Consider the following 18,718-nt stretch of genomic DNA (forward strand, 5'->3'; position numbering starts at 1 on the left):
AAAAAAACACAGTGGCTTAATCTAAAAGGTAATTTTAAGTGTGGGAATTGTAAATGGTGCCCTCGACTTTTATGTAGCAAAGCAATTACTATAGGAGGTATAGATATTAAGATCAAAGACTTCTGTTGTTGTAAAACCAATTATTTGGTCTACGGGTTTAAGCGCAACTGTGGACGTTTCTATATTGGTAGTACCACCCGCCAACTACATCTCAGATTCCGCGACCACATCTATTCCCTGCGGAGTAGAAAAGGCTCACCGAGAATTATAGACCATGTTTGGGAAGCTCATAATGGAAATCCTGCATCACTCTGGTTTTTTGGCATCGAAAGGGTGCCAGTGATGGATGGAATTGACAGGCGCAAAGACTTACTGCAGACGGAAGCCAGGTGGATCATGCGCACAAGGCAGACTTGGTCTGAATGACAATCTGGACCTAGGCATCTTTATTTAAATGTGTTACATGTAGTTGTTATACTCCAGCGTTGCTATACATTTTTGTGTTTTTAAGTGTTTTTAACCTGTACACAATATTCACCATTTGTTTAATTATTTCACATGGTGTTCTAAGTTCCCGCCCCTAGGGGAGGTCTTACAGGTATTTACCTGGGATCAGCCTGGGAGCGGATATGGTCTCACGAAGCACGGAAGTAACCTGCACGCTGGGTCTCCCGGCGTCCTTGTCCGCTTATACCTGCCTGAACGCTGAATGCTGCTATGCACATGCACTTTGGTTGACAAGCACGAAATAAAGTCATCCTTGCAAGTCCATTCACCGGGTGAGTGCCATCATTTCTTCTACATTGCCATGTTGTAAGAATTCTTCCTCTTTCTGCAAGATTGAGCACCACCCTTAGGACTATATCCACACTTGCACTTTAATTGCGGATTTACGTTCACTCCCTGTACAGCAGTGCCGGATAGTGTTTCTATTTGGATGATATTTTTACATTTTTAATTCTTCCAGTACTGATCAGCTGCTGTATGTTCCACAGGAAGTGCTTTTCTTTTTGAATTTCCTTTCTGTCTGACCACAGTGCTCTCTGCTGACACCTCTGTCCATGTCAGGAACTGTCCAGAGCAGCATAGGTTTGCTATCGGCATTTGCTCCTGCTCTGGACAGTTCCTGACATGGACAGAGGTGTCAGCAGAGAGCACTGTGATCGGACAGAAAGGAAATTCAAAAAAGAAAAAAACTTCCTGTAAAGCATACAACAGCTGATAAGTAGTTGAAGGATTAAGATTTTTAAATAGAAGTAATTTACAAATCTAAAAGGAAAATTGAGGCTCAGGATCTTGAATACTGGATAGACATTTATTAATTAATTGTTTAAAATATGTAATGTTCTCCGTGACGCACAGGGCCCTTGTGGGTCAGTGGGGACACAAAATACAACTTAATAAATTATAAAATTACATAGATAGCATAGAATACATTATAATATAAAAATATATAATAAAATACAATCAATATAAAAGCCACACGTCTGTGGATATTCCAGCCTGTAAGAATAAAATAGAGGTGCACGTGTCATTTGAATAGAAACGAATATGTAAAGTGCAGAATTGTAATGTTCAATGCGCTGATTGTAGAATGAGCGGTATCCGTTGGCAACAATGTAACAGTGTAACGGATACCGCTCATTGTACAATCAGCGCATTGAACATTACAATTCTGCACTTTACATATTCGTTTCTATTCAAATGACACGTGCACCTCTATTTTATTCTTACAGACTGGAATAGAGATGAGCGAACTTACAGTAAATTCGATTCGTCACGAACTTCTCGGCTCGGCAGTTGATGACTTATCCTGCATAAATTAGTTCAGTTTTCAGGTGCTCCGGTGGGCTGGAAAAGGTGGATACATTCCTAGGAAAGAGTCTCCTAGGACTGTATCCACCTTTTCCAGCCCACCAGAGCACCGGAAAGCTGAACTAATTTATGCAGGATAAGTCCAACTGCCGAGGCGAGAAGTTCGTGACGAATCGAATTTACTGTCAGTTCGCTCATCTCTAGGCTGGAATATCCACAGACGTGTGGCTTTTATATTGATTGTATTTTATTACATATTTTTTATATTATAATGTATTCTATGCTATCTATGTAATTTTATAATTTATTAAGTTGTATTTTGTGTCCCCGCTGACCCACAAGGGCCCTGTGCGTCACGGAGCACATTACATATTTTAAACAATTAATTAATAAATGTCTATCCAGTATTCAAGATCCTGAGCCTCAATTTTCCTTTTAATCACTTTACTTTCCGACACCGTGGGTATGGGTGCCATTTGAGTTGCTCGGATCCCCTCCTATTTTCTATATATTGTAATTTAAAAATCTGTTTAACTTTCTGGCACCAGTTGATTTAAAAAAAAAAAAAAGTGTTTTCCTGCGAAATACCCCTTTAATTAATCTATCTGCTAATGCCAAGTTTCCCAACCAGGGTGCCTCCAGCTGTTGCAAAACTACAACTCCCAGCATGCACGGACGAAAATATGGATAACACCCTAGAAGGCTATACATTAAAAGGGTATTCCAGGCCAAAACTTTTTTTTTTTTGAATATATTAACTGGCTCCGGAAAGTTAAACAGATTTGTAAATTACTTCTATTAAAAAATCTTAATCCTTCCAATAGTTATTAGCTTCTGAAGTTGAGTTTTTTGTTTTCTGTCTAACTGCTCTCTGATGACTCACGTCCTGATGACATCATCATTGAGCAGTTAGACAGAAAACTTCCGAAGCTAATAACTATTGGAAGGATTAAGATTTTTTAATAGAAGTAATTTACAAATCTGTTTAACTTTCCGGAGCCAGTTGATATATATATATATATATATATATATATATATATATATATATATATATATATATATATAAAAAGGTTTTGCCTGAAATACCCCTTTAAGTAATTTATGATAGGGCCCTATGGAATAACGGATGAGAAAAATAGGGTAAAAGACTAAAGAAAAGGTCCAGCGTGGCTTCAAGGCAAATCCTCCCAAGACGAGGTCCTAAAACATCTCCCTGAACGTTTCTATAGGACAGTCAACCTACAAGACTTACATCAAACTCCTCCCAGAATCCGGCCTTCGCAGAGTCCTCTTTCTCAGACTTTTTGTCTAATTCCTTCATGCGATTTTCGATGTCGGCTGCATTGACTCTGGTGGAGTGGTATGGCTGTAGAAGATATAAAAATGATATCTGGACATAATATCAGATATAAACAGGGATGGGTAATAGAAGAAGAAGAGACATCATGAAGAACAAAACGAGTAAGAAAAACCAAGGGACCCATGTGGTGGGCGACTTCTAAAATGTGAGGCTTAAAGGGTTACTCCACTCCCCCCATCATTTGGAACATTTATTTCCAAACGTTGGGTGTGGGCTGCAGGGGTCGTGACGTCACGCCACGCCCCCTCAATGCAAGTTTATGGGAGGGGGCGTGGAGGATGCCACGCCCCCTCCCATAGACTTGCATTGAGGGGGCGTGGTGTGACATCACAACCCCCCCCCCAGCTTGCACCCAGCATTCGGAACTAAATGTTCCAAATGCTGGGGAAGTGGAGTAACTCTTTAAGAAAAGACACAATTATTAGAGGCGACACCCAGTATTGATTAATATGGAAGTACAATCTCCTAGAATAGATCTGTATCAACGAGGTGTCACAAAAGAGGCCACCATGACTCAAGTCACGACCAGAACTCCTACAGTAGAGGGCGTAGCAACAGATAGGGGGCAATAGAGCACTGAGAGGCCAAGAAAGAAATAACAGACTGTAAAGTGTTTTTGGTTTTTTCGACTTTGTTTCTTCAATAACAAGTGATGGAGCGGAGTGTTAGCGTAGCATGTGGTACGGTGTATAGCTTAGGAAACCTGTGGTGTATATTGTACTGTCATGCTTTGTGTGATAGTAATTTATGTGTGATTTGTAATGACGACTGAATGAATAAATCTCTTTCAAGAAAGAAATAACAGATGTAACGCTATAGATCATAATAATTGTACGGTTTTATTTCCAGAGTCCAGTTTGGTTCTCACCTTTTTCAAGTACACAAAAGCTCCGGAAATTTCTTCTATATGTTTCTTCTTGTACCCTTCAATAAGATCCGTGAGAGAATCAAACTTTATATCCCCCAGAGTATACTTCTCACCCTACAGAGACACAGAGCGTGAGAAACACCATCTTCACTTATATTCATATACATAGGAGCAGTATTATAGTAGTAATATTCTTGTATATAGGAGCAGTATTATAGTAGTTATATTCTTGTATATAGGAGCAGTAATATAGTAGTTATATTCTTGTATATAGGAGCAGTATTATAGTACTTATATTCTTGTATATAGGAGCAGTATTATAGTACTTATATTCTTGTATATAGGAGCAGTATTATAGTAGTTATATTCTTGTACATAGGGGACAGTATTATAGTAGCTATATTCTTGTACATAGAAGACAGTATTATAGTAGTTATATTCTTGTATATAGGGAGCAGTATTATAGTAGTTATATTCTTGTATATAGGAACAGTATTATTGTAGTTATATTCTTGTATATAGGAGCAGTATTATAGTACTTATATTCTTGTATATAGGAGCAGTATTATAGTAGTTATATTCTTGTACATAGGAAGCAGTATTATAGTAGTTATATTATTTAATATAAGAGCAGTATTATAGTAGTTATATTCCTGTATATATGAGCAGTATTATAGTAGTTATATTCTTGTACATAGGGGACAGTATTATAGTAGCTATATTCTTGTACATAGAAGACAGTATTATAGTAGTTATATTCTTGTATATAGGGAGCAGTATTATAGTAGTTATATTCTTGTATATAGGAACAGTATTATTGTAGTTATATTCTTGTATATAGGAGCAGTATTATAGTAGTTATATTCTTGTGTATAGGAGCAGTATTATAGCAGTTATATTCCAATACATAGAGGGCATTATTATAGTAGTTACATTCTTATATATAGGAGCAGTATTATAGTAGTTATATTCTTGTATATAGGAGGCAGTATTATAGTAGTTATATTTTTGTACATAGGAGTAGTATTATAGTAGTTATATTCTTGTATATAGGAGCAATATTATAGTAGTTATATTCTTGTATATAGGAGGCAGTATTATAGTGGTTATATTCTTGTATATAGGGGCAGTATTATAATAGTTATATTCTTGTACATAGGAGGGAGTATTATAGTAGTTATATTTTTGTACAAAGGAGCAGTATTATAGTAGTTATATTCTTGTATGTAGGAGCAGTATTATAGTCGTTATATTCTTGTATATAGGAGGCAGCATTATAGTAGTTATATTCTTGTACATAGGAGCACTATTATAGTAGTTATATTCTTGTATATATGAGCAGTATTATAGTAGTTATATTCTTGTATATAGGAGCAGTATTATAGTAGTTACGTTCTTGTATATAGGAGCAGTATTATAGTAGTTATATTCTTGTATATAGGAGCAGTATTATTGTAGTTATACTCTTGTACATAGGGGGCAGTATGATAGTAGTTATATTCTTGTATATAGGAGCAGTATTATAGTAGTTATATTCTTGTACATAGGAGCACTATTATAGTAGTTAAATTCTTGTATATAGGAGGCAGTATTATAGTAGTTATATTCTTGTATATAGGATCAGTATTATAGTAGTTATATTCTTGTATATAGGAGCAGTATTATAGTAGTTATATTCTTGTATATAGGAGCAGTATTATAGTAGTTATATTCTTGTATATAGGATCAGTATTATAGTAGTTATATTCTTGTATATAGGAGCAGTATTATAGTAGTTATATTCTTGTATGTAGGAGCAGTATTATAGTAGTTAAATTCTTGTATATAGGAACAGTATTATAGTAGTTATATTCTTGTATATAGGAGCAGTATTATAGTAGTTATATTCTTGTATATAGGAGCAGTATTATAGTAGTTATATTCTTGTATATAGGAGCAGTATTATAGTAGTTATATTCTTGTATATAGGAGCAGTATTATAGTAGTTATATTCTTGTAAATAGGGCAATATTATAGTAGTTATATTCTTGTATATAGGAGCAGTATTATAGTAGTTATATTCTTGTATATTGGAGCAGTATTATAGTAGTTATATTCTTGTATATAGGAGCAGTATTATAGTAGTTATATTCTTGTATATAGGAGCAGTATTATAGTAGTTATATTCTTGTATATAGGCGCAGTATTATAGTAGTTATATTCTTGTATATAGGAGCAGTACTACAGTAGTTATATTCTTGTATATAGGAGCAGTATTATAGTAGTTATGTTCTTGTATATAGGAGCAGTATTATAGTAGTTATATTCTTGTATATATGGAGCAGTATTATAGTAGTTATATTCTTGTATATAGGAGCAGTATTATAGTAGTTATGTTCTAGTAAATAGGAGCAGTATTATAGTAGTTATATTCTTGTATATAGGAGCAGTATTATAGTAGTTATATTCTTGTATATAGGAGCAGTATTATAGTAGTTATATTCCTGTATATAGGAGCAGTATTATAGCAGTTATATGCTTGTATATAGGAGCAGTATTATAGCAGTTATATTCTTGTATATAGGAGCAGTATTATAGTAGTTATGTTCTTGTATATAGGAGCAGTATTATAGTAGTTATGTTCTTGTATATAGGAGCAGTATTATAGTAGTTATATTCTTGTATATAGGAGCAGTATTATAGTAGTTATATTCTTGTATATAGAGGCAGTATTATAGTAGTTATATTCTTGTATATAGAGGCAGTATTATAGTAGTTATATTCTTGCACATAGGAGGCAATTTTTATTGTGAAAACAAACAAAATTACAATTAAAATAAATTCTTACAATGCAAAACAAAAATAACAAGCATTGTACACACAATGACTACTCAACTAGAGTATGTACTGAGTAATATTAAACTTAGAAAGCTTGCACATAGGAGGCAGTATTAAAGTAGTTATATTTTTGTACATAATAGTCATTACTATACTGTAGCTCTAGACGGTTAATGAATTGAGCTGCAGTCAACCATTTTACCTCACAACTGATCTTGATGTGGGTCACCCGGGGTTTGCCATCTTTTACATCGGCTGTCAAGACAGAGATGACAAAATCTCCTGGTTTACTACGACTTTCTCTGACAAGGAATGTCCATGGCTCCCCTTTTGTCTGCAGCAACTTCTCTGCATCGGGTCCAGAAAGATACCCATGGTACCAGCTGTGGAAATATTGAATGAACATATAAGTCATTATATATCTGTATATATAACAATTATTTTATTTATATATATATATATATATATATATATATATATATATATATATATATATATGTATATACACATATACACATAAATACAAATTGACTGAAGACAATAGAACAATAAAATCTTCCTCATATCCAGGCTCCCTCAAAGCTAATACACTAGTACCCCCATTGTCCATTAGGTGGCGCTTTATAGAAGCATAAATGATGGCTAGTGGAAAACTAACAGTGAATACATCCTGATAAACAGAATGCAAAGTAGAGTAAAAATACCAACAGCAGATAACAATATATCTATTAATATACAAATAAACAGCTAAATATAACAAGGATCCTCACAACAGCAAACGTCAAATAAAGTTATCAAACCATAGGATGAGCGAAAGAAAGTAGAATAAGTGCAATAAAAATAGAAATTGTGTAATTTAACTGAATACTCAATGCAGCTTTGGATGTGAGTAGAGATGAAGATCTGAGTTGCAGGGGTAAGTAGGTTATTCACACAAACCTGATCAGAACCGTTATTTACGGCTGTGGATTTGTTATTGTAATTAATAAAATGATGAATCTTCTCCAACACGGCATTTTATAGCTTTATTTGTTACATTCAAACTGTGAAAATGTTTCTTCTTTGTCTGCTAGGCTCCCAAATAATAGTCAGGAACTGTCCAGAGCAGGAGAGGTTTGCTATGGGGATTTTCTCCTGCTCTGGACAGTTCCTGATATGGGCATCAGGTGTCAGCAGAGAGCACTGTGGACAAGACAAAAAAAAAGAAATAAAAAAAGAAAAGAATTTCCTCTGTAGCATACAGCTGCTAAAAAGTACTGGAAGGGTAAAGATTTTTTTAATAGAAGTAATTTACAAATCTGTTTATCTTTCTGGCAGTAGTTGATTTATAAAAAAATGTTTTCCACCGGAGTACCTCTTTAAGGCTATGTTCACACATTGTTCCCGAATTTTCGAGTGGAATTCAGCAAAAAAAAAAAATTCTATTTTATTTCTATTTTTTTCTGAGGATTTTGAACGCAAATGCATTGCCGTCCATGAGACAGGACATTTCCGTGCGGTCTTAGTGCCGTTATGTTCTGCCGGCGCACCGCTGTAAGGGGCAATGTCCGCGCGGAGATTTTTAGTGTGGACATTGCCTGTGTGAACATAGCCCAGGGCTCAAGTCCTGCAGGAACTTGTGGGAACTGAGTTCCTGCACTTTTCCAACAGCAGGAACACCATTCCCATTAGCAGGAGTTCTGCAGGACCAGCCCTTGAGTGGAAATCTTGGGTGAGTTCCTGCACTTTTTTTCCCAGGACTTGACCCCTGACATAGCCTATAACTGTTACGCATCCTATTGTGTTGAAATACATTAGGACGTCGAAAGTGGAAATAAGAGAATAAATGCAACGTAGGGAAAGAGAATTCTCACGGCAACTGCAAAACATTATTTAAAAAAAAAAGTCCCCACGATAAATATACATTGTAATTGTGCAATCCCTTACAGATTTATTTGCATACTTTTTTTTTCTTTTTTTTTCATAAAATTTTTGGTTTGGCACTAACAATATTATGCGTGAAATCGGTAACAAGTAAGGTATGTGTGCATGAACCCTTATTCTGCAGTCACCTCCAGAGCTGCATTCAGAATTCTGTGCGGTTTACTGTTACCAGGGAGTAGTGCAATGAGAAGCTATTAGTTACTAACTTAGATCAACAATATGTTTCCAAGGGGCATCCAGAAGAACTGTAAATGCAGCTCTGGAGGCGACTAGAGTATAACATACAATACAGGCATAAATCAATGCATAATAAATGCATAATAAATGCATAATAAATATAGGGCCACCACAGGGGAAATAAAAAAAACCTTTTTTTTTATATATCAACTGGCTCCAGAAAGTTAAACAGATTTGTAAATTACTTCTATTAAAAAATCTTAATACTTTCAGTACTTATGAGCTGCTGAAGTTGAGTTGTTCTTTTCTGTCTAAGTGCTCTCTGATGACACCTGTCTCGGGAACTGTCCAGAGTAGATGCAAATCCCCATAGCAAACCTCTTCTACTCTGTGCAGTTCCCGAGACAGACAGAGGTGTCAGCAGAGAGCACTGTTGCCAGACAGAAAAGAACAACTCAGCTTCAGCAGCTGATAATTATTGGAAGGATTAAGATTTTTTTTAATAGAAGTAATTTACAAATCTGTTTAACTTTCTGGAACCAGTTGTTATAAAAAATGTTTTTTTCCTGGAATACCACTTTAAACACTGGAGCATTTCCATGTCAGCTTGTTATCCCCTATCCATAGGATAGGGCAGTGGTCTCCAAACTGTGGACCTTCAGCTGTTGCAAAACTGTAATATTTAGTGCCATACAGGATGTAGGGAGTAATAGCCGCGCATGCCGCGCAAGTGTTCCCAGAATTAATGGAGCACACTGAGCATGCGCGGCTATTACTCCCTACATCCTGTATGGCACTAAATATTGCAGCATATACTGTATGTAAGGAAGGTGAAACGGGGTAACAAATAGATGGTGCAAACAACCCTTCCAGGCTGATGGGTTATGTCAGTGTGGATGCTGTAAGTTACTGGTTGGGCTGCGCTCTGCAATGTTTGGGTGGCCCATAGAGGATGAATGGAGCGGTGACTGCGCATGCGCAGCCCTCTCTGTTCACCTGGGACCTGCATTTTTACGCTTTTCTGGATATCTGTAGTAGGGATCAACCGATCATCGGTTTGGCCGATATTATCGGCAGATATTCAAGATTTTGGATGTTATCGGTATCTGCAATTACCTTGCCGATATGCCGATAATGCCCCGCCCCCGCTGCTGCCCCATTGCCTCCCCCATCCCCGGTTTAATAATTACCTGTTCCCGAGGTCCGCACTACTTCTGGCTCCTGCGGCGTCCTGCGCTGTTGCTGTGCGCTGCGCAATGACGAGTGACATCCTCAATGCGACCTCACCATCAGTGCGCACAGTTACAGCTCAGGACACCGCCGGAGCCAGAAGTAGCGCGGACCCTGGGAACATGTAATTATAAAACCGGAGATGGGGGAGGCAATGGGGCAGTGGCGGCGGTCTCTGGCCAGAGGAAAGGCGGGGGGGGGGGGGGCAGCGGCGGTGGTGGTTGGACAGTGTGGCTGTGCTAAAGTCTTTCAAAGTCACTGCAAGTCCCAGCAAGCTGAAAGGTCCCCTCCATGTTTCTGGTCACCTCTCTGGGATCCTGGCCTAGCTGTAAAGACATTTGTCTACCTCAGTAAAGCTACCGTTAACCCTGACATGGCCTTGGAGTCTTATTTGCCCTGCCTAACTAGGACTAGCGGTACTACCGTTCAGGTGGTTATTGGGAAAACCCTGCCCTGGCGTCACGAACATCTAGGGGTTATTAACATCTGCCCCATACACCACATCGCACCCCCGTGGCACACCACAATACGCTCCTGTTGCACTATGGTTAAAGCAACATGGCGGCCCTGGAAGCCATGTAGCTATAAGTATTGGCTCTTAGGGAGTCTTAGGCCACATCACAGTTTTTGCACATGTCACAGTTATAAATCCGCAACCAGTTGGCCGACGTATTCCGCAACATGTTCCCGGTGTCTAATAGTGACCCCGTTTGCTCCATTTACCAAACGTATCCTGTTTCTATGTTAGATATATTAAATGGACCTGCAAAGAGCATGTGGCGGTATACATGTCGACAACCCTTTTTGATGGGTCTCTGATGTAATTAATATCTACAATATGTTTCCCGCTGCGAGTTTGAATGGGGGCTGTCCATTGCAGTTCACAATCAAATCCAACAGTGTGAAAGAGCCCTTAGGGTACATTCACACACGCGCATTTTGCTGCACATTTTCTGCAGCTGATTTTTCTACCCATTGACTTCAAGTGTAAAATGACTCCTAGCTGCACCTCACTCCAGTTGTTTGGACGCTGTACATTATATCCACCATGCACCTGTTATCAGAGACCGTAATAACACTCTGCACGCCTGCACCTGCCATAGTACCACACAGCTCGGTTTGCATTTTTGCACAAGAGGATTGTGTGGTTGAGTTGTCAGAAGTCACATGATGGAAACTTCAGTAACAAATTATTTCAAAACAGAGCAGAGAATTTTCCAACCGCAAGAAGGAAGCTCAGAGGGACACGGCGGTGCGCGGCATGGGCGGTGAGTCGAGAGGGAAGAAGAAGGGGGAAACCGAGAGCAAAGGCCGGTTACTACAGGGGCCCTGAAGTGTAAAACTGACAGAAAAAAATATTTTAAAATAACTAAAGATAGACAGATGTGAGATAGATAGATATGAGATAGATAGATAGATATATAGATAGATAAATAAGAGATAGGTAGATAGATAGATAGATAGATATGAGATAGATAGATAGATAAATATGAGATAGGTAGATATGAGATAGATAGATATGAGATAGATAGATATGAGATAGATATATAGATAGATATAGATAGATAGATAAATATGAGATAGGTAGATATGAGATAGATAGATATGAGATAGACAGATAGATATGAGATAGGTAGATAGATAGATATACAGCAACAGAAGAATACAGCAGCACACTGCCAGCACAAAGATATAGGTGAAACATGAACATGCAGTTAAAACATGGAGAGCTATACAGCTATGGTGTAATAGATGCAAATGTGAAACTATGAAATAGTGAGGCACTTAGCTCGCAAATTTGTCTCCGCCGGCGGTCAAATAGCTTGGACCGTCCCACCGCTATAAGGTAGCCTCCTTGGGACGGACCCTACACTGTGTATATGCCTCTGTGTGAACAGTTCAGTAAGCATGGCAGGGTCTGGAACATCCAAGAAACGTTATATACACCTGATAGAGGTGGGTGGGGTGCAAGGTCAACATGGAGGTAGCCACTCCATGTTGTCTTGGATGTTCCAGACCCTGCCATGCTTACTGAACTGGGAGATGGTGGGACGGTCCAAGCTATTTGACCGCCGGCGGAGACAAATTTGCGAGCTAAGTGCCTCACTATTTCATAGTTTCACATTTGCATCTATTACACCATAGCTGTATAGCTCTCCATGTTTTATCTGCATGTTCATGTTTCACCTATATCCTTGTGCTGGCAGTGTGCTGCTGCATTCTTCCGTTGCTGTATATCTAGCCTAGTAGCGTGCACCTGTAGGCCAGGTCCATATAATAGTTTGGTATCAACTAAAGTGCTGGCTGACTTATTCTTTGTCTGTATTGCACATACGGGGGAGTGGCTACCTCCATGTTGGCCTTGCACCCCACCCACCTCTATCAGGTGTGTATATAAGGTGTCTTGGACGTTCCAGACCCTGCCATGCTTACTGAACTGTTCACACAGAGGCATATTCACAGTGTAGGGTCCGTCCCAAGGAGGCTACCTTATTGCGGTGGGACGGTCCAAGCTATTTGACCGCCGGCGGAGACAAATTTGCGAGCTAAGTGCCTCACTATTTCATAGTTTCACATTTGCATCTATTACACCATAGCTGTATAGCTCTCCATGTTTTAACTGCATATTCATGTTTCACCTATATCCTTGTGCTGGCAGTGTGCTGCTGCATTCTTCTGTTGCTGTATATCTAGCCTAGTAGCGTGCACCTGTAGGCCAGGTCCATATAATAGTTTGGTATGAACTAAAGTGCTGGCTGACTTATTTTTTGTCTAGATAGATAGATAGATATGAGATAGATAGATAAATATGAGATAGCTAGATAGATAAATATGAGATAGATAGATAGATATGAGATAGATAGATAGATATGAGATAGATAGGTAGATAGGATATAGATTGATATGAGATAGATAGATATGAGATAGATATGAGATAGATGGATAGATAGATAGATATGAGATAGATAGATATGAAATAGATAGATAGATATGAGATAGATAGATATGAGATAGATAGATAGATATGACATAGATAGATATGACATAGATAGATATGACATAGATAGATATGACATAGATAGATATGAGATAGATATTTTTTATTATTTTTTAGTTTTCTACCTTGATATTGCTCTGTATTCTCTGCTCAGTCTCAGTCAGATTCACAGACTGGGAAGGGGCGTTCCCCAGCAGGCGTGACATCATCTGAAGCCATACAGGGGAGAACTTCCTCCCTCACTCTGCTACACAAAGCCCAGAGCAGTTCAGTGTGAGATGAGCTATGATTGGCTAAGGCTGCACACACACACACCCCACTTAGCACTCCAGACTGCATTTCTTGATTTTCTACTTCTGCCAGGCCAGCAGGAGTCCAAAGTCTGTGCAAGAAGGGAGACACCTAGTGGCAGATTTTTTAAACAAAAATAAAACATAGAAAACTTCATTTTTTTTTTTTATGAAGTAGATTAGAAAGATTTTTTATAAAATATATAAAAATTATTTTTATGAGAGTGCCCATTTAAGAAAAACGAAGAGTAGGGGGTTGGTGAGGGATGACATTGTGTTCGTGGTGATCACATACGAGTTGTGTACAGCACAGAATATCCTGGATACGTCGCCCTTCACCCACCACAGTACAAACCGTTGGATGACGTCTCAGCTTGCGGCTGTCTATTAGTTACTTTATTAGAAGCTATTAGTTACTTTATTAGGTCAATCATATAATTCCAAAGGGCATCCGGAAGAACTGTAAATGCAGCTCTGGAGGTGACTAGAGAATAACATATAATGCAGCCTTGAATCAATGCATAATAAATAGCGCCACCACAGGTGAAATTAAACGCATTTTCGCTTCAGCTTGTTATCCCCTATCCATAGGATAGGACACTGGTCTCCAAACTATGTGCCTCCAGCTGTTGCAAAACTACAGCTCCCAGCATGCCCGGACAGCCAACGGCTGTCCGGGCATGCTGGGAGTTGTAGTTTTGCAACAGCTGGAGGTCCACAGTTTGGAGACCAGCGGGATATCTGATCCCAAGAATTGGGATATAAGTGTTCATGGATTTAATGGCGCACACTGCGCACGCGCGGCTACCACTCCATACATCCTCTAGGACGCCACCAACCATTTCTGTTCACAGCGATGGGAAACATTAAAGGGGTACTCCGTTGGAAAAAAATAATTTTTTAATCGACTGGTGCCAGAAAGTTAAACAGATTTGTAAATTAGGAAAAAATTAGTATAACCAAAATCCTTCAAGAATTTTATCCCCCAAAAAGGTACACAATGACATTTGAATCAATATTGTAGGAATACTTCAATTATGATTAATTATTTTTATTATTAAACATTTATAAGACAATAAAATAACAATAATAATAATATCCTGGCACAGATATATAAAAAGGTGAGAATCCACTGGGCCCTAGTGGTATTAATCACCAAAAACTTTGTATTAAAGGGGTATTCCAGGAAAAAACTTTTTTATATATATATATCAACTGGCTCCAGAAAGTTAAACAGATTTGTAAATTACTTCTATTAAAAAATCTTAATCCTTTCAGTACTTATGAGCTTCTGAAGTTAAGGTTGTTCTTTTCTGTCTAAGTGTTCTCTGATGACACGTGTCTCGGGAAACGCCCAGTTTAGAAGCAAATCCCCATAGCAAACCTCTTCTAAACTGGGCGGTTCCCGAGACACGTGTCATCAGCGATTACTTAGACAGAAAAGAACAACCTTAACTTCAGAAGCTCATGAGTACTGAAAGGATTACGATTTTTTAATAGAAGTAATTTACAAATCTGTTTAACTTTCTGGAGCCAGTTGATGGATAACCCCTTTAAGGCAACCATATGGTATATAATAGAGATTGCTGTATATCCCAGTCTGGAAAAATATGTTCAAAAGTCCTCTTCAATGTGGCTAATAAAAAAGATAAAAAAGAGCTTTTGCATTGGATATTGTAGCAAGTAAAAGATGTTATGATAAATAATGTAACACGGATATTGTTACTTGTTGCAGTCTTTAGGCTGTAATAGTCTTTTAGATGAGCCGTATAGAACACTGCTGGTACAATATATCTCACCCGCTCCTGGTAGATGTTGTCCTCTCCGCTCACCACACGCCGGCAGCGCTGGCACAGGACTGGCACTGATGGTAGGATGGACCTGTGCAGGGGTGCGTTTTGCACAACGTCCCCAGTAGCCTCCGTACTGCTCCTGTGTTGTTACTTACAGGGCGGGCACAGCGTTGGTGTCCCTCGTGGTGGATGTGATGGAGCCTCAGGGCGGATGGATAGATGGATCTCTCCCGGCAGGTTCAGGCTGAGGCAAAACACAGTGAAGATCCGGACCGGACCGTGGCTGCAGTGGTTGCCGATTTCAATGGATCATAAATAACGGTGCCAGGTTCACACCATGAGTATATTGCAAGGTGCGATAATTGATATAACTTTATCCAAGACGCGTTTCAGGTTCTTCTATATATCTGCTATATATCGCACGACCCTTTCTTCAGTAGGAATTCAGACAAATGTATATTGAAGCTTATCCTTTTGGAGAAAGGCCTAAAGTTTGCACCCACTCACCCCCTCAAGAAGTTTGATGTCGATATAGGTATAGAAAATTTTGTTAGAAACCTTTGTCTAAAAAAATATTTTATAAAACATCCATATGAAAGAGAAATAGCTAAATCGGATTATATCCAGACGGATTGTAAACCCCAATCCTGTTTTTTTCCAACAACAACATTTAAAAAACTAGTAGAAAAAGATTTACGTAAATTAAAAATTCCACGACAATCTACTAATAATATCACACATCAAGAACGTAAAGCTATGAAGGAACTACCGAGTAATACTACACTAACCATTCGTCCAGCGGACAAGGGGGGGGGGGTAGTTCTGCTTAATACGGTAGATTACAACAAAGAGTGTCTAAGACAATTAAATGATCGCTTCCCTTATCAAAAATTAGATAATGATCATACAGAAACATATTCAGCACAATTGCACGATTTATGTAATTCAGCACTGGTGAAGGGCCGTATTTCCACTAATGAGTTTAAATTTATTTTAGGCACCCAATGTAGATTGCCCGTGTTCTATTGTCTACCTAAGACACACAAAAATCTAGAAAATCTGTCAGGTAGACCAATCGGATCTGGGATAGGCTCCCTGACTTCGAGCCTGTCCCAGTACGTAGACCACATCCTACAACCCTTTGTACAGAAAACAAAAACTTATTTAAAGGACACAACCCAGGTAGTGGCCATGGTAGAAACTTTTCATTGGACTAACCATCACCTCATGGCTACCCTGGATGTGTCTTCTCTGTATACTATAATTAGACACAATCAAGGTATAGAGGCAGTAAAAAGATTTTTAGAAAACGGCAATATACAACCAGAACAGGTGGACTTTATTACACGGGCAATCTCATTTATTCTCACACACAGTTATTTTTACTTTGAGGGTGATTTTTATTTACAGACCCTGGGTACCGCTATGGGCACCATATTCGCGCCAAGTTATGCCAACCTATTTATGGCGGCATGGGAGGAAGACACCATCATCCCCAAACGGCGCGGGTCTGGTGCTCTGGTGGAGGTATATAGATGACATTTTTTTTATTTGGGATGGGTCTTAGAATGATTTACAATCCTTTATTCACAATCTCAACACGAACTATCACAATTTGTCTTTCACATCTACTATAAGTAGCACTCATATTGATTTTTTTAGACTTGGAAATAAGGGCATTTAATGAATCTTTACTCTGTAGTACCTTCAAAAAGCCAACCGCTAAAAACAGTAATATCAATTATACTAGTTGTCATTTGCCCCGTTGGCTACTAAATGTACCAACGGGACAATATCGACGCTTAAAGCGTAACTGTACGGAAGACCAAAAAATTTCTTGAGGAGGCCAATCACTTAACAACTCAATTTAAAGAAAAAGGTTATTCAGATAAAACATTAGAAACTTCATTGGAGAAGGTAAAACAAATGGATAGAAGTTTTTTGAACCATATCCACAAAAAGATAAAAATTCTGTCTCAAATTTGAAAATAATCTCACCCTTCAATGGACATTATAAAAAAGTTGAAAATATTATTTCTAAACACTGGGAAATTATAAAAGAAGACAAAACAATTGGAACTCTTGTACCAGAACACCCAGCAGTAGTTTATAAAAAAAAGCACCCAATTTAGGGTTATTAATAGCACCTTCTATAAAACCCCCTGTAAAACAAAAAGTAAGTGAGACAAGGTTGGCCACAAAGGGTTTTTATCGTTGTGGACAGTGTAACAACTGTAAAAACCCTATAGGACCCAGAAAAATATCTAAATAATATCTTCAAGTAATGATTTCAAATGGATTATAAATGAATATATCACTTGCACCTCAAAAGGTATATTATATATACTGAAATACGGTTGCAATAAACAATATGTTGGCAGAACGAAAAGACCATTAAAAATGAGAATTGCAGAACATATTAATAACTAGGGATCGACCGATTATCGGCCAATAATCACGATTTTGGGCATTATCGGTATCGGCAATTACCTTGCCGATAATCCGATAATGCCCCGCCCCGCCCCCACCCCAACGCACTGCGACCGCCCCCCCCCCCCGACCCGCCGCACCGCGACCGCCCCCCTGACCCACCGCACCGCGTCGCACCCCCCACCGTAGTGCTGGGCGGTATACCGGTATGGATTTTTGCCCATACCGCTGTACCGGTCGGGCCCCTCCCCCACCCTCCGAGTCAATAAAAAAAATTAAACTTGCCTGTAATGGGGGTGGTCCGGGCCATCCATCCTTCCTTCCTGTAGTGTCCGGCGGCATTCCGGGTGGAGGGTGAACCGGTCCGGGATGTCCTTCTTCGGGGGTCATCTTCTCCACTTCAGGCAGGCTCCGGCCTAGTACGCTGCATAGACGCCGCTACGCCGTGACGTCAGGTGCGTCGCTGCGCACGGGCGTCACTGCGCAGCGGTGTCTATGCTGCGCTACTAGGCCAGAGCCTGCCCGGAGTGGAGAAGAGGACCCCGGAGAAGAAGTACAGCCCGGACCGGTTCACCCTCCACACGGAATGCCGCCGGACACTACAGGAAGGTAGGATGGCCCGGACCACCCTGACGAGTAGGGGGAGAGAAGCGGGTGGTGGCGGCGGCCTATGGCACCGCAAAAGCCACTCCAGTGCATTGATTTAAAGCGCCCGCTTTAAATCAATGATCTGCAGCAGTGTCGAGGGGGGATAAATAGCCGATAACTTATACCGGAATATCGGTATAAGTTATCAGCTATCAGCCCTAACCTCCACCGATTATCGGTATCGGCCCTAAAAATCCGATATCGGTCGATCCCTATTAATAGCATCAAAAGAGGAGACCAAAAATATCCCTTATCCGTACACTTCACAAAATTTCTTAAAAAGGATCCAACAAGTTTAACATACATAGGTTTCCAAACTGTCAAACCCCAATTGGAGAGGTGGAAGCTATATGATCCAAATGTCAAAAG

General features: G+C 39.1%; 1 protein-coding gene across 9 annotated transcripts in view; it reads right to left on the minus strand.

Moving 5' to 3' along the window:
• PTPN6 (protein tyrosine phosphatase non-receptor type 6) overlaps positions 1 to 18,718 on the minus strand; it is a 102,528-nt gene that overhangs the window by 30,209 nt on the left and 53,601 nt on the right. For all 9 annotated transcript variants that reach the window (XM_056528994.1, XM_056529002.1, XM_056529003.1 and 6 more), the window contains 3 exons: positions 7,063 to 7,243; positions 4,044 to 4,157; positions 3,068 to 3,181 (listed from right to left, as the gene is read on the minus strand). In XM_056528994.1, coding sequence (XP_056384969.1) covers positions 3,068 to 3,181; positions 4,044 to 4,157; positions 7,063 to 7,243 — 409 coding nt within the window. The remainder of the gene's footprint in view (positions 1 to 3,067; positions 3,182 to 4,043; positions 4,158 to 7,062; positions 7,244 to 18,718) is intronic.

Source organism: Hyla sarda, chromosome 7 (assembly GCF_029499605.1).
Source record: "Hyla sarda isolate aHylSar1 chromosome 7, aHylSar1.hap1, whole genome shotgun sequence".
Lineage (NCBI taxonomy): Eukaryota > Metazoa > Chordata > Amphibia > Anura > Hylidae > Hyla > Hyla sarda.